This window comes from Citrus clementina, unplaced genomic scaffold, assembly GCF_000493195.1.
Source record: "Citrus clementina cultivar Clemenules unplaced genomic scaffold, Citrus_clementina_v1.0 scaffold_8, whole genome shotgun sequence".
Taxonomy (NCBI): domain Eukaryota; kingdom Viridiplantae; phylum Streptophyta; class Magnoliopsida; order Sapindales; family Rutaceae; genus Citrus; species Citrus x clementina.
In genome coordinates this window covers 5,699,981-5,712,964 of record NW_006262022.1, presented here as the reverse complement: position 1 = coordinate 5,712,964, position 12,984 = coordinate 5,699,981, and the positions used below count along the sequence as shown (strand labels likewise).

Genomic DNA, 12,984 nt, shown 5'->3' with positions numbered 1-12,984 from the left:
CATCGACTGACCTTTTTTTGATCCCTCAAATGGAACTTGCCTTCCTTGTGAAGGAAACCATTAGTGGCTAAGTCGGTGAAATTTTGATTTTTGGACATTGAAAGTTGATAATATTTCGATAATTCCTTTTGGGACCAAATGAACTTAACTAAGCAAGTGGTGGGTCATGAAACAATTTGAAAATACCCCACTTAGATATTCTTCAATAAGTCGAACCATTTGGTTCTATTAGAAGAATTATGGTTCGCTCTGTAGTTAGGTGATAAACGTCAAGGCGAAAGAGGAATATGGTGTGTCACATAATTTAATGACAGACAAATTAACATCTTACTTTAAATTTTAACACGTATCATTGGATCACATGATATCGATAGCATAAAATTTGTGTTAACATTTTTAGTAAAAAATTTAAGTTAAAATATCCTCCATTATTTTCTGAATGTTAGTGTATTAAAATGCACAAAATATTTTAATATATTTTTTGCGTTTTAACATGTTACTTAATTTTTTTACGATAAATTTTGAACTATCGATTTCATGTGATCCGATGATACGTGTTAAAATTTAAAGTAACATTTAATGATGTTAATTTGTTTGCCATTAAATTAAAAATGCGCAAAATATTATTAATATTTACCACTGAATGGCGGTTCCTAACAACATGCCTTTAAAAAGAAAAAGAGTTTTGAGTTTTTTAATATCGAAAGAAAATTAATTATGTCATTATAAATAGCAAGGTATTTACAAGATGTTAGTCTATTAAAATGTACAAAAAATACAATGAAATTATCTCTGCACCAACTTTGTTTTGTCATATGTATGTCTAATCACCACAAAATTTTGTTATATTTTTTGCACCACCTTTGTTTTTAAACTTGTATCAGTTAACTACTTTGACACAAAAAAAATGCTATTTTAACCTTAAATAAATTAAAAGATCATTTTATTTTATAAAATTTTAAAAATAAAAAATTATAGTTACAAAAATATCCTTAAATTTAATAAAATAAATAAACCTCAAATCCAATAAATAATTTTTTATTTTTTTTTCCTAATGAATAAAGATAAAGTGATTCACCATCTGGCTCTTAGATGGTTCAAAATTTACAAATCAATATAATTGTGAGGGGTAGCGAGTTTCGCGTGTGCAAACAGATTGGAAAGAGGCTAAGCCCAAAGCACGACCGTGAGTCTGGATCCAAGGACACAAAGAAGCTAGGCCCACGTTAAGATATCAGAATGTAATATGTACGTACATGGCGAGTACAGTGAGTGGCATGCGGCGCAAACCTTAGCCCAAAACAAAATTCCATTCCCGGTTTACCAAACGCGCCGCCGTACAAATCCGCTTGGTCGCTTTTGTTGGTACTGCCGCCGGCCCACCGTCACAATTTCTTGCAAGTGGCGTCACTGTTATTGCTGCACAAGGTTTTTATTTCTTGGTTCGCTGCTGCTGCCTTCGCAAATTTTACTATCTAATATTATATAACAGTGACGATTCTTTTTGTAACATTGAGTTATTTTCTTCATTCAATTTGTTATTTTTTTTAGGAGACTATTTCTCTTGATATAACCCTCTCAAATATCAATTCCATTCCTAAAAGAAACTTTGAGGAATGAAATTTAAATTAAACCCCTATAGTACGTCTGTAGGGCCTCAAACTACTTAAATGTGAGGGAGTGACTCTAGCCACTAGATCAAGCCGTAATGGTTTCATTCAATTTGTTATTTTTAATTTTTAGTAAACATGCTTATTTTTAAGGTTGTAGTAGTAGAGCTAATAAAATTTGACACAATCCGATTATCTGACATGAACACGACACTAATAAATGGGTATGAGTCGTCGAATTTAACACGATTATTAAATGGGTCGGGTCCGGGTCAACATAATTTTTTTCCGTGTCGGGTTATGGTTAAAATTCTTGACCCATTTACCCGATTATATTTTCTATTTTAAAATAATTTACAGATTATTGTCATCAAAACTCAAATATTAGAGATGATTTTCTTTTTTATTTTTATTCTTTAAAATGATGAATATAGACACAATATTTTATTTATAAAATTTTAAAGACATTTAGAGCTTTAATAATATAAATGTATAAAATATTGGTAGACATGTATATTTTGTAATATTGGTATATAATATTATTTACATATATATAATTAAAACCTCAATAGTGTGTGTAATATTTTAGTAGATATGTATATTTTATAATATCGATAAATTATGTATGTATGTGTGGATGTATGGATGTATGTATGTATGCGCATACGTATGTATGACGATAATATGTAAATATTTGATGTAATTTTTATTTAATATATAGATATTAAGCGAGTTATTGGGTAACCCGATTATTTTTTCGTATCGGGTTTGGGTCTCAATATTTTGACACGATTATTAAATGGGTCGGGTTTGGATCGACCTAAATTTAACACGACACAAAGCTGATACAACATAAACACAATCCGATGACCCGTTTTACCAGAGCTTTCGTAGTAGTATACTTAGCATATTCTTTGTAACTTTCATTTCTTTCCTTAGGTGTACATAACCCTGGCCTTGGCACCGGACGTTTAAACTTTAAACGGGGCAAGGGGCCCTTGTGCAAGTTTTTGATCTTACAGTGTCAAACTGCATTTAGCATTAATTATAGGGGGCTGAATAGAAGTTTCCCTTTCCCCAACAAAAAACATTGCGAAATATGAGTATAAATTGGGGGGTGGTTCTAGTTGAGATTCGAACCCAGCTTGCAGGAACACCATGCAGTTTCCTCGCTATTTTCCCCACACGTTCCTCACCACTGGGCCAAGTAATCCAATTGTAGTTATCGTTTTAAAATACTAGATTAGTTCTGGTTCAAACGTCACCGCTTTACCTCGCTCCCCTTCCCCTTCTCGAACCCTAGAATCGAAAAAACCCTAACTCCTCTGTGGTGTGAGACTTAAAACCCTAGCCACGTTGATGATGATGCAGAGGTAGTTTCTTCCCTTTCTAATTCTCTTTTCTTTGCAGATAATTTCTGTGTATATGTTTTCGGTTTTCAATTGAAAACAGTATTTTTTTTGGCCTTTTGGTTTTGTTCGGATTATTAAGATAGAATCGCCGTTAGAAATTTTGTGTTTTTGGATTAAATTTGCATTGGAGGACTTATAAATATAATATTTTTTAGAGCGCATGTGAAACTTTAATGTAGAAACGCATCATTTTAGAACTACTTATTAATGTAGAACCAGAACACACACAACACATCAATACAAGCTCCAAATGTTTATTGAATACGGTTTCATTGTCGAGTTAAGTATGCAACATTGTTGGTTCCAAAAAGAATGACAAAAGAGAACCTAGAAACGAAGGGAATTATGAAAGATGCGACATGTATGTTTATCAATATTGAGTTAGAATATACTTTGAGTTTATATGGATTAGCCTTTGATTTTTCAATCTTAATATTGACCGCTTGACCCGCTCTTGGTTTCCCCATCTCTCAGGAGTTTTACTGCACTGATCTGTTTCGTTTATTCCCTCTCATAAGTGTCATGCTGTCGATGTTAGACAAGCTATATGGATTTGGATACTGACCTTTTTGCTGATGAATCTGGACCTGCAGTAAACCATGGTAAGGATTGCTTGGGAAACTAAACAGTTTTAGGAAAATAAGTCTTTGCATTTGTAAATCTGTATTTGCAGTCATGGTTTTGGTACTGAATCCTTTAACAGTACGTGGTAGGTTTCAACCCAAAGCCAAACCAAGACCTAGAAACGAAAGAACTGCATCTGTTGACGTTATAGATAAAGATAGCCAATTGTTGGATCCTGTTGTTTCTTCTGTACCGGCCTCGGAAGTTGTCAGGACAGTTGAGCACTTTAAAGAAAATGAGAGCTCTGAGAATGCTCTGCATTCTGAGGTCACGGCCTCTGATGGCTGTGGAGACTTGCTCTCTTCCTTTCAGAAGGCAGCTGGGCAGGTAAAACAAAAGTGTTTCTCTCATTTGCTATTGCTGATTTATCCAGTATTTCTTGACAAGTTGTGTATTTGTAGAATGCAGATGTACTTTCTGGTTTGGAATCTCTCAATGATTTTCAAAGTCAATCTTCAAATGGAACAGGTGAGGTAATAAGAAGTTTTTGACCTGTTGTAACATCTAATTGGAGTCTTTTCTCTCTAGTGATCACTTTGTACATTTCAGAGATGCCAGCTCTTATTGTTTCCGACTACAACGGAGGCGAAGCTGTTGTCTTTGAAGGTCTGAGCTCTGACAACAATGCAGCACCTGGAGTATGCGATGCCGCACAAGCTGAAACTTCTGCTGATATGTTCTTGACCCAAGATCCAATATCCTGTGGGCAGGCAGCTCTTACAAATAATGCTGGAGGTATTCCTGTTGATGATGCAAGGCTAGAAAGAGAGGTGATATACTGAAAATAAACACTTCTTTAAAATTATATTGTTTTTGTTTGAAATAGTATTTGGATTAAATTGTCTAGAATTGGTTAGGTTCAGCAAGACGGGGCCTTTCCTGACTTGAATTTTCTAGATTCTACTTCGGAGGAAGCTGTTGCATCTGGTATTGGAAGCCATCTACTCTCATTATTTTTCCATTTCTAACATTGTATTTCAAGGTTTCATTAAATCAGTTTCATTTAGGACAACGTGCCGCAAAATACAAACCCAGGCCGCAGGTGCGAACCGAGAGCGAGAAGTTTAATATTAGTAGTGTGCCTCATCCTGATGCTGTTGAATCTGTTATGCATTCGCCAAATGCTCAGTTTGTTTCTTCTGGATCTCAGTTCATGTCTGAGGGTTCAATTCCTGCCTCTGTACCTGAGGATTGTTTTGATTACTCATCTATAGACTTGGATGGTACTACTCCCCCAGATCCTACTTCCTCTGAGTTCCCAGTGAATGAAGAACTGACAAATTTTGCAGAAACATCTTTCACAGATGCTGCCGCTTCTGGGGACATGCAACATGAAGATTTTCCAGCAACAACTGAAAGCCAGGTATTTGCTCCTGTAGATTTTGTTTTTTCTGAGTTTGGTTCTTTCATTTATTAATTGCATTGCTGAATCATGTAGACCTGCCGTAATCCCCCATTTTTTAATTTAATTTAATTTTTCTGACTTTCTCAGAGTGCTATGGGTAAGGAAACAAAAGCATCAACTGTGCTAAGTCTTTCTCAGAGGTTGATTGAATCTTCACAGGCTGGTAAGGAGACTGAAGTTGGTAAATTATTAAGACAGTTGAGAAAGGGAGTAGTTGTTCCCGAACTTGTTGATGAGCCTGACAATGAGGCCCGTAATGATGGAAGCTTCAGTGCTGAACCTCCAAGTAATGCTGTAGATGAAGATGAAGGTGATGTTGGCGGAAATAGTGCAGAAAAGACGTCTGAGAAGAAAAGAGCACCAAGAAAGTCGAAGGAAACCGTGTCTGAAAATGGAAAGACGGTTCGAAAGCGTAAAAAAGCCAATGAAGCATCAGATACAGACAAAAATCCTCCAAAGAAGTTCTCTCATTCAACTCGTCGGAAGAGAAGGATTGGTAATTGACAATTCTGATGACATATATTATGTGATAAAATGATTCTTATTTAAATTCGGATTCAATATTCTTTCTATTGTAGTGAATAAGGAATTGCTTCAAACGCCAGAGGATGAAATTGATCCTCAGAAGGTGCCTATGAAGGATCTTATTCTGTTGGCAGAGTATAAGGAGCGGTTAGCGGTAAGATTCCTATGTTATAGATTTTTATATTTTATGAACAAAGATACTTTGTATTTCATATAGCACTCCTAGAGTAATTGTTATCCTCTGTTTTGCCATTCTTATGGTTCTATAAATTTTTAATTTCTATGCTGATTAAAGTCTGCCGGAATTTGCAGAGTAAAGAGGCAAAAGCAACGGGAACCCCCTTGAAAAATCAAAGGTACATGCGTTTTTTACAACAGAAGTCGCATATAAAATGTCTCTTCCTTTTGTGAAAAAAAATGCTGTGTTATTTAGCTGCTATTTCTGTTTTCTTGTCTGCAATTTATATGCTATCCAAATTACATATGAATAGTTTTGTCATTCCAATTTGAGAATGCATTAGGGAATCTCAAGCCATGAAGGGCACGTTGATTTCTCCGTTCGTATATTTCCTGTGTGGCATGCACTTTCATGTGCATATCTATCTTTCTAATGACTTGTAACCGGTCTCCAAAGGTTTGATTTGTGGCAGCTAGTTCCTGCTTGAAATAGCAATATCTTATATAACGACAAATTGTCCATTTTGTACTGATAGAAACAACCTTGTAGTCACAGAAAGGACTTCATTCTTGCAAATCCCATCTTTTAGGACCTAGTGTATTTACGCCAAGCGCAAACACCTGGCCGGAAATTCCCCTTATATATTTTTAATACCTTTACGTAATGAAATCTGATAAGTTGGGTAATATGCAAAACAATATAGACATAAGTTTTCACTTCTCACTGCTATATTTAATGATAAGAGGAAAATAATGATTGCCGATGATATGATTTGGCATGAAAGAGAGAGCTTGGAAGTTGGAATGGTGTCCATTATGCTGCAATGATTATTTGTTGGCTTCCATGCCAATGAAATCCTTGCTTGTTTTCATGGATTGCCAACATTGGGTTGAGGTAAAATATGGGTACAAGTGCGTCCTGCAATAAAAGGTTATATGTGTATTGCATTATGGTTATTGCTTGTATTCAATGTAAAATTTCCTTTTAGGTAAAATGACGTCAGATTAATAAAAAAGCTTTGAGGTCATTTTGGTAAACCTGAATTGGCTTCTAGAAAATGCTCATTTGCCTAGCCTTCATTTTGCAAAACTAGTGGGGGTGGCTTTTAAAATCTTATTTACAGTAAGTTGGTGAGGTTGTGAGTGATAAATTATAAACCCTTGATTATCTCCATATCTTTAATATTTTTTTCTAAATATGTTGCATCTTTGTTGTGCATTTAGCTGTAAATTTAAGTTGGTAGGATTTTTCATAGTGGGAATATGGTCCAATTAAAATGTATTTCAATGAGTCCAATTAGTAGTTCAACAGACTTGTAAGCTGTCCCACCTGTCACAAGGGGCTGAGAAATCCCAATATTCATCTTTGGAGAAAATTAGCCAAAGTTTAAAGCATCTAGCTGCATAAATGTTCATTCATTAAACAAATTTTTATGCTTGTCAGGCTCCTTATTTTTGAAAACATCCAGAAAGCCAATTCTTAAAATAATTCCTACTAACAAATTTGCATCCGCCACCTTAATATGAAAGTTGCATTTGAGATGTAAACAATTGCTTCTGCATGTGTTATGATAATTCATGGGCAAAATAAAGTTGAATAACATTTAAATGGCATGTCTTATGTTGTTTCAACATTTTTTTCTTGAGTACTATGCATTCGGTTGATTTAATTTTCTGGTTACAATTTTCTCTCTTCAGTGCTGAACATTCATCCCGTGAGGAAGATTATCATAATGAGGATGAGACCTTTGCTTCAGAACAAGACAATGGCTCCTTTGGTGATCCAGCTACTGATAGGGTTCAGCCAAGAGTTCATTTCTTCAATTATCAGTCTTTCATGAAGAAAACACCCACTGTACGATGGTCGAAGCAAGAAACAGAATTGTTTTATGAGGTATGTGTAGCCAGACCTTTTCTTTATTTACTTGTTCCATTGTATATCAACTATCACATACTTGAAGTATAATTGATGAAAGTTGTCAGTAAATGCTAATTCCACCATTTTCACCTAAGAAATGTGGGATTATTCTTAGGACATCCTTAATCACTTAAATTGATGTTGGTGATGAAACTTTGTAATGTATGTTTCTTAGGTTGCAGGACCATTGGCTATTATTTTTGTTAGAATTATTAAGTTAACATGTTTGTTAAGCAGAAGCATTCTTGGTTTGCACGAATTTAATGTTGATGAATCCAGATGAATTTGTTAGGTTTTCTCTTTTGCAACTTGCAAATGCAGGCCTGGATAGACTGTACGGTATTGTTATGTTGCATCTAGAAACATTTGTTACTTTCCAATGAGTTTATTAGGTCTAGAGATCTTCTCATAGGCTCTGGTCAATTTTTAGTTTCTAATTTTCCAAATAGTCATTACATCAAATCCATGCCTAGGAGAGTTCATTCTTTTTTGGCATTGTCATGGCTGATGTAAGCAGATCTCAGTTCTTCAACTAGGAAGAGGTTTTAGAGGTTCACACATCGCCAACATTTCTTAGTAATGTTGCTTACCTGGATGTTTATTTTGTGAGAATTAAAATTTCATTAAAATTCTCCATAACTCTCTAATTAATTTAACCAATATCCTTTATTTTGTTTTCTTATAAATGTGGCAAATATAATGCTTAAAAACTTCATTGTACAGATGAGGTTGCATCTTCCTATCATCCAGGCATTCCCTGGTGTTTCTCTAGTTTTAGTGTTTTTAACAATATGTCTGAATCTGTGGATTTTAGGCCATTCGGCAGTTTGGTACAGATCTGTCAATGATCCAACAACTTTTCCCTGGAAGAACACGCCAACAAGTCAAATTAAAATATAAAAAGGAAGAGCGTGAACACCCGTTGAGGTTAACTGAAGCTCTAACGAATCGTGCCAAAGGTAAGATTTCTAATTATTGTTGCTATTGGAAGCTTAGATCTTGTTATTGTGAATTTTGACATGCTTCTAAGCTATGGGGTAATATTTTTATTATTTTTCTTTCAGATCATTCCCATTTTGAAAAGGTGATTGAGCAGCTGCAACAGTTTGCTGCTCAAGCAGCACAGGATGCAAAAGAAGATGATTCAGCTAGCATGATAGACGAGGATTTGGAGGAGTTGAATCCCCAGTATAATGTATTGTTTCCTGCTCTCCCTTGTATTTTCCAAAATGAAAATTTTTGTTTGTGTGTTGCATTGCATTGTTTTTATTCATCTACCTCATTTTCTGTGCATCTTGCTTCTAAGAAGAGCAGAATCGGTATATTTTAAGAATTCTGCGCGGAACTTTTGGACAATTTTGGACTTAGAATTTATGTATAAGTTACACAGTTGAGAGATCTAAAGGGGGTATTAAAGACAACAAATCATCCAATCCATAATCCTTTGAGGATGTTGATTTTCAGTTTTAATCATTTTGACCATCCAAATACTGGTTGTCCAAGTGAAAATTTACACCATGGTCCTCTATGTTTCATATCTTATCATTTTTACCCCTCATCGTCAATGAATATTTTTGCTTATGGAACAAATTTGGTGATGTGTTTCCATATAATGTAGATGTGTATTTTGACATTTTTAAGACTCTTTTGCTTTTCGAAAGTTTTTATGGAAGTAAGAAATTGTTAATATTGTTTTCTTGTAAAGCTTAAGCAGGGATATTATTTATGCTGCACGGGTGATTGTGATGTCTTGATTGTCGCTTTCATTTGACTTTTTGGGCTCATCATGATTTATGTTCAGATAAAAAGCAGTGCCATTTAACTTTTTTAGCGTTATATTTGTGTATTTGCAGGATAAAGCGGAAAAAGTTGAGCAAGATCAAAATGCAGAAGCAGATGTTAATGAAGTCCACAGTCCAATGAAGGATGATGAAAACGCCGACGACTACGACGACATATGGAATTCATATAAAAGTGAATTTTAGTAAATCAAAACGCTACTCAGATTACTCTTGCTCTCAATATCTATTTCTTATATATTTATCATATTTTTAACATCACAGCAAATTTTATCTCATTCCTATTTTGAGCCAATTGAAGCATCATCAGGTCTCGATAAAAGAAATAAGGTAGGCATTAAACATTAGCAGTCGTATACATTAGCTTTAGGTAAGACTTGATGTAGCCCCTCTTAAGAAATTAGTATTATGTTTGACTTACAAAATTGGTTGGCTGGGTTGGGTAGTTGGGGGATTTTAATAAGTAAATTAGGGCAACTGGGGCTTGAGCTTGATGATTCATAATTACTAATTCGCCACTTGTTTATGACCAAGTAATTAATTAATTGACTACTCGTTTTGACAAATGGCTTATTCCTTGTTTCTTTAGCTTTAAAGCAAGCCGTGGGAAACTGCCTGTCAGAAAGGAATTCTTGGTATTTTTGTGCTTTTTTTTTGTTGTTGTCACTGTTAATCGTTATAGAGATTAGTGAAAGGGATTGGGATACTCTTTTCTATCTTGCATGTATCTGTTCATTACAGGAGTCGTTGAAATTGAAATAAAAGCAAAGTCCAGAAAGGAATATGATCATTTATGGAGTCAACCTACAGTGCAGCGCTGTATCTCATACAGCGCATGCACGCAACCAGTACAACCGGTTTTTAACCGGTTAACATAATAAATATTACATTTTAATTTGTTTTTAATGCGAAAAAAATATGAAAAAAATAGGGAAAAAAAGATAAAATTGTAATTAAATGAAGCAAAAGAATATAATAATTTTAAATTTATAAATAGTACAAGAAACTATACAAGTATTATAAACAAGTCACAAAATAACTATATTCTCACTTATTTTGTCACATTTCAATATTTATAGTGCATGTTTCGAGTTTACTTTTCAAATTCCTATTTTTTTGTTACGATTTATCTAAATTTTGGTAAGTTATTTCAACTCATTTTTCCACCAGTTTTTGGTTCTATATTTTCACTTTTTTCATTAAATTCCAACTTTTTACGTGGATATTTTAAGTTTACTTTCAACATTCCTACATTCCATTAGCCTTTATCTAATTTCTGGTAAGTTATTCCAACTCATTTTCCCACCACTTTTAAGTCCTAGATTCCAACTATTTTTATAGAGTTTCAACATTTTCGGTAGATATTTCTAGTTTACTTTTAGAGCCCTACTTCGCATTGGAATTTATCAAATTCTTAGTCCATTATTCCAATTTTTGGGTTGAGTTCATCAACTCTTGTTGCCACTACTTTTTGATTCTATATTCCTATTCCTTTTATTGAATTCTAATATTTTGGGTGAGAGTTTCAAGTCCACTTTTTAGATCCTCATTTCCTGTTAAAATTTATCAATTTCTTTGTTAGGTTATTCCGACTTTTAGGTTAAAGTTATCAACTGTTATTACCACCAGTTTTTCCTTTTATGTTTCTACTCTTTTTATGGAATTTCAATATTTTGGATGGATATTTTAAGTTCATTTTTAGATCCCTACTTCTCTTTAAAATATATCGATTTCTTGCTAAGTTATTCCAAGTTTTGGGTTAGGCTCTTCAATTCATATTCCCACTACTTTTTGGTTATTTATTCCTGCCCTTTTTATTAAATTTCAATATTTTGGGTGGATGTTTCAAGTTCACTTCTTATATCCCTACTTCCTGTTGAAATTTATCAAATTCCTGGTAAATTGTTCGTACTTTTCGGTTAAATTCATCAACTCTTTTTCCTACTAGTTTTTTGTTTTATATTTCTACTTTTTTTTATTGAATTTTAAAATTTCGGGTGTATGTTTCAATTTCACTTTTTGGATCCCTACTTATAGTTGGAATTTATCAAATTGTGGGTGAGTCGTTTCCAATTTTGCGTTATGTTCTTCAACTCTTGTTCCCACCACTTTTTAGTTCTATATTTCTACTTTTTTTAATGAATTCCAATATTTTGAATAGAAGTTTCAAGTTTATTTTTTAGATTCCAACTTGTCATTAGAATTTATCAAATTCTTAATAAGTTATTCCAACTTTTGTGTTAAGTTCTTCAACTTTTATTTCCAGTACCTTTTAGTTATATATTCCAGGTTTTTTTTAATGAATTCCAACATTTTGGGTGAAAGTTTCAAATTCAATTCTTAGTCCCTATTTCCCATTGGAATTTATCAAACTATCGTTGCGTAATTCCAACTTTCAGGTTAACTCTCCCACTTTTTTCCCACTATTTTTTGGTTCTATATACCAAGACTTTTTATTGAATTCCAACATGTAGGTGTGTGTTTCAAGTTTATTTTTCATGTCTCTAATTCCCATTGAAATTTACCAAATCATCAGTAAGTCGTTCCAATTTATGGGTTCAGCTCTTTAATAGTTACTTCCACCATTTTTTTGGTTTTATATTCCAAATGTTTTTACGTATGCCAACATTTTAGGTGGTTGTTACGAGTCGCATTTTATTATAGTAAAACATTAAAATATTGAGGTAAATTACGTTTGACCCCGCTTTTTTTTAATAAATATCAACTTACAATATAATTTTGAAAAATCATTGTTGCAACCCTCAATTTTTTTCAACACTATGAATTTGTATAAGTCCACTCCCCTCCCCCCCGGCCCCCAACGGTCTTTGTTACTTCATGGTATTTCTTGAATTTAATCGTATGTATACTTTAAACTTTTGATCTTTTACATATTAATGCTCATTTTATTATTTTACATAATTGTGCTTAGATTTTTTTTAAAACAATTGTGCAACATATAATTTTCATCATTATATTTAGTTTTAAAAATTATTTCTTTAATCTCTCATCAATCTTTAGCTTAAGATTGACAAAGTAACATTGACTTAAATCCAGTTCTATTAAGTCGCCATTAATTTATCTTTACCAAGTACATTAAACACAATAAAAGTAACTCAAATTAAACAATAATTTTATAAACACATTAGAAAATCATTGCAATCAAGGAAAAAGAAAATATATTAAATATTAAAATTAATTTTCTCTAATAGAAAAATTCAATGCTATAATTTTTAAGAGAAATTATTTATACACCATCTTTCTTTTGGAGAACAAATTAAAAAAAAAGTTCATTTACAACCAATGCCAATTCTTGTTCACTACTCAACTATGCACCATTAGAGAAAAAAAGATAAAATAATCCCAAGGGATTATAGAAAACTAATTTTATTATTTCTATTTCCCCTTTGATCTGGAGACAGCCAGCTGAAGCTTGGGCTGCTCACCAGCCTTACTTGGATTCAACCACTTGAGAGGATGCCAATAGCAGTTTCTGCGTCAAATGCTTTGCAAT

The 12,984-nt window shown here is 33.4% G+C and overlaps 1 protein-coding gene across 5 annotated transcripts; it reads left to right on the top strand.

The window, feature by feature from the left end:
• Positions 1–2,768: 2,768 nt before the first annotated feature.
• Positions 2,769–9,738, top strand: LOC18035195 (transcription factor TFIIIB component B''). Of its 5 annotated transcripts, XM_006423296.2 has the most exons (15): positions 2,770–2,983; positions 3,497–3,624; positions 3,726–3,973; positions 4,048–4,114; positions 4,196–4,416; positions 4,504–4,573; positions 4,654–4,869; positions 4,936–5,009; positions 5,139–5,547; positions 5,630–5,730; positions 5,889–5,932; positions 7,452–7,647; positions 8,486–8,630; positions 8,736–8,866; positions 9,525–9,738. In XM_006423296.2, the coding sequence occupies exons 2-15, from the start codon at positions 3,570–3,572 to the stop codon at positions 9,654–9,656; spliced, it is 2,109 nt and encodes a 702-aa protein (XP_006423359.1). In that variant the 5' UTR covers positions 2,770–2,983; positions 3,497–3,569; the 3' UTR covers positions 9,657–9,738. The 5 variants fall into 5 exon arrangements, with proteins under 5 accessions (XP_006423360.1, XP_006423359.1, XP_006423358.1 ...); XM_006423297.2 differs by having other exon boundaries at positions 2,769–2,983; positions 4,510–4,573; positions 4,654–5,009; XM_006423295.2 differs by having other exon boundaries at positions 4,654–5,009.
• Positions 9,739–12,984: the final 3,246 nt, after the last annotated feature.

What these genes read in the sequence shown, in the direction of transcription:
- LOC18035195 (XM_006423295.2), top strand. Translation starts at nt 3,570, where the DNA reads ATGGATTTGGATACTGACCTTTTTGCTGATGAATCTGGACCTGCAGTA. An exon ending in TCGTCGGAAGAGAAGGATTG is followed by an intron (nt 5,548 to 5,629) that starts GTAATTGACAAT and finishes TTTCTATTGTAG; the next exon opens with TGAATAAGGAATTGCTTCAA. An exon ending in ACCCCCTTGAAAAATCAAAG is followed by an intron (nt 5,933 to 7,451) that starts GTACATGCGTTT and finishes TTCTCTCTTCAG; the next exon opens with TGCTGAACATTCATCCCGTG.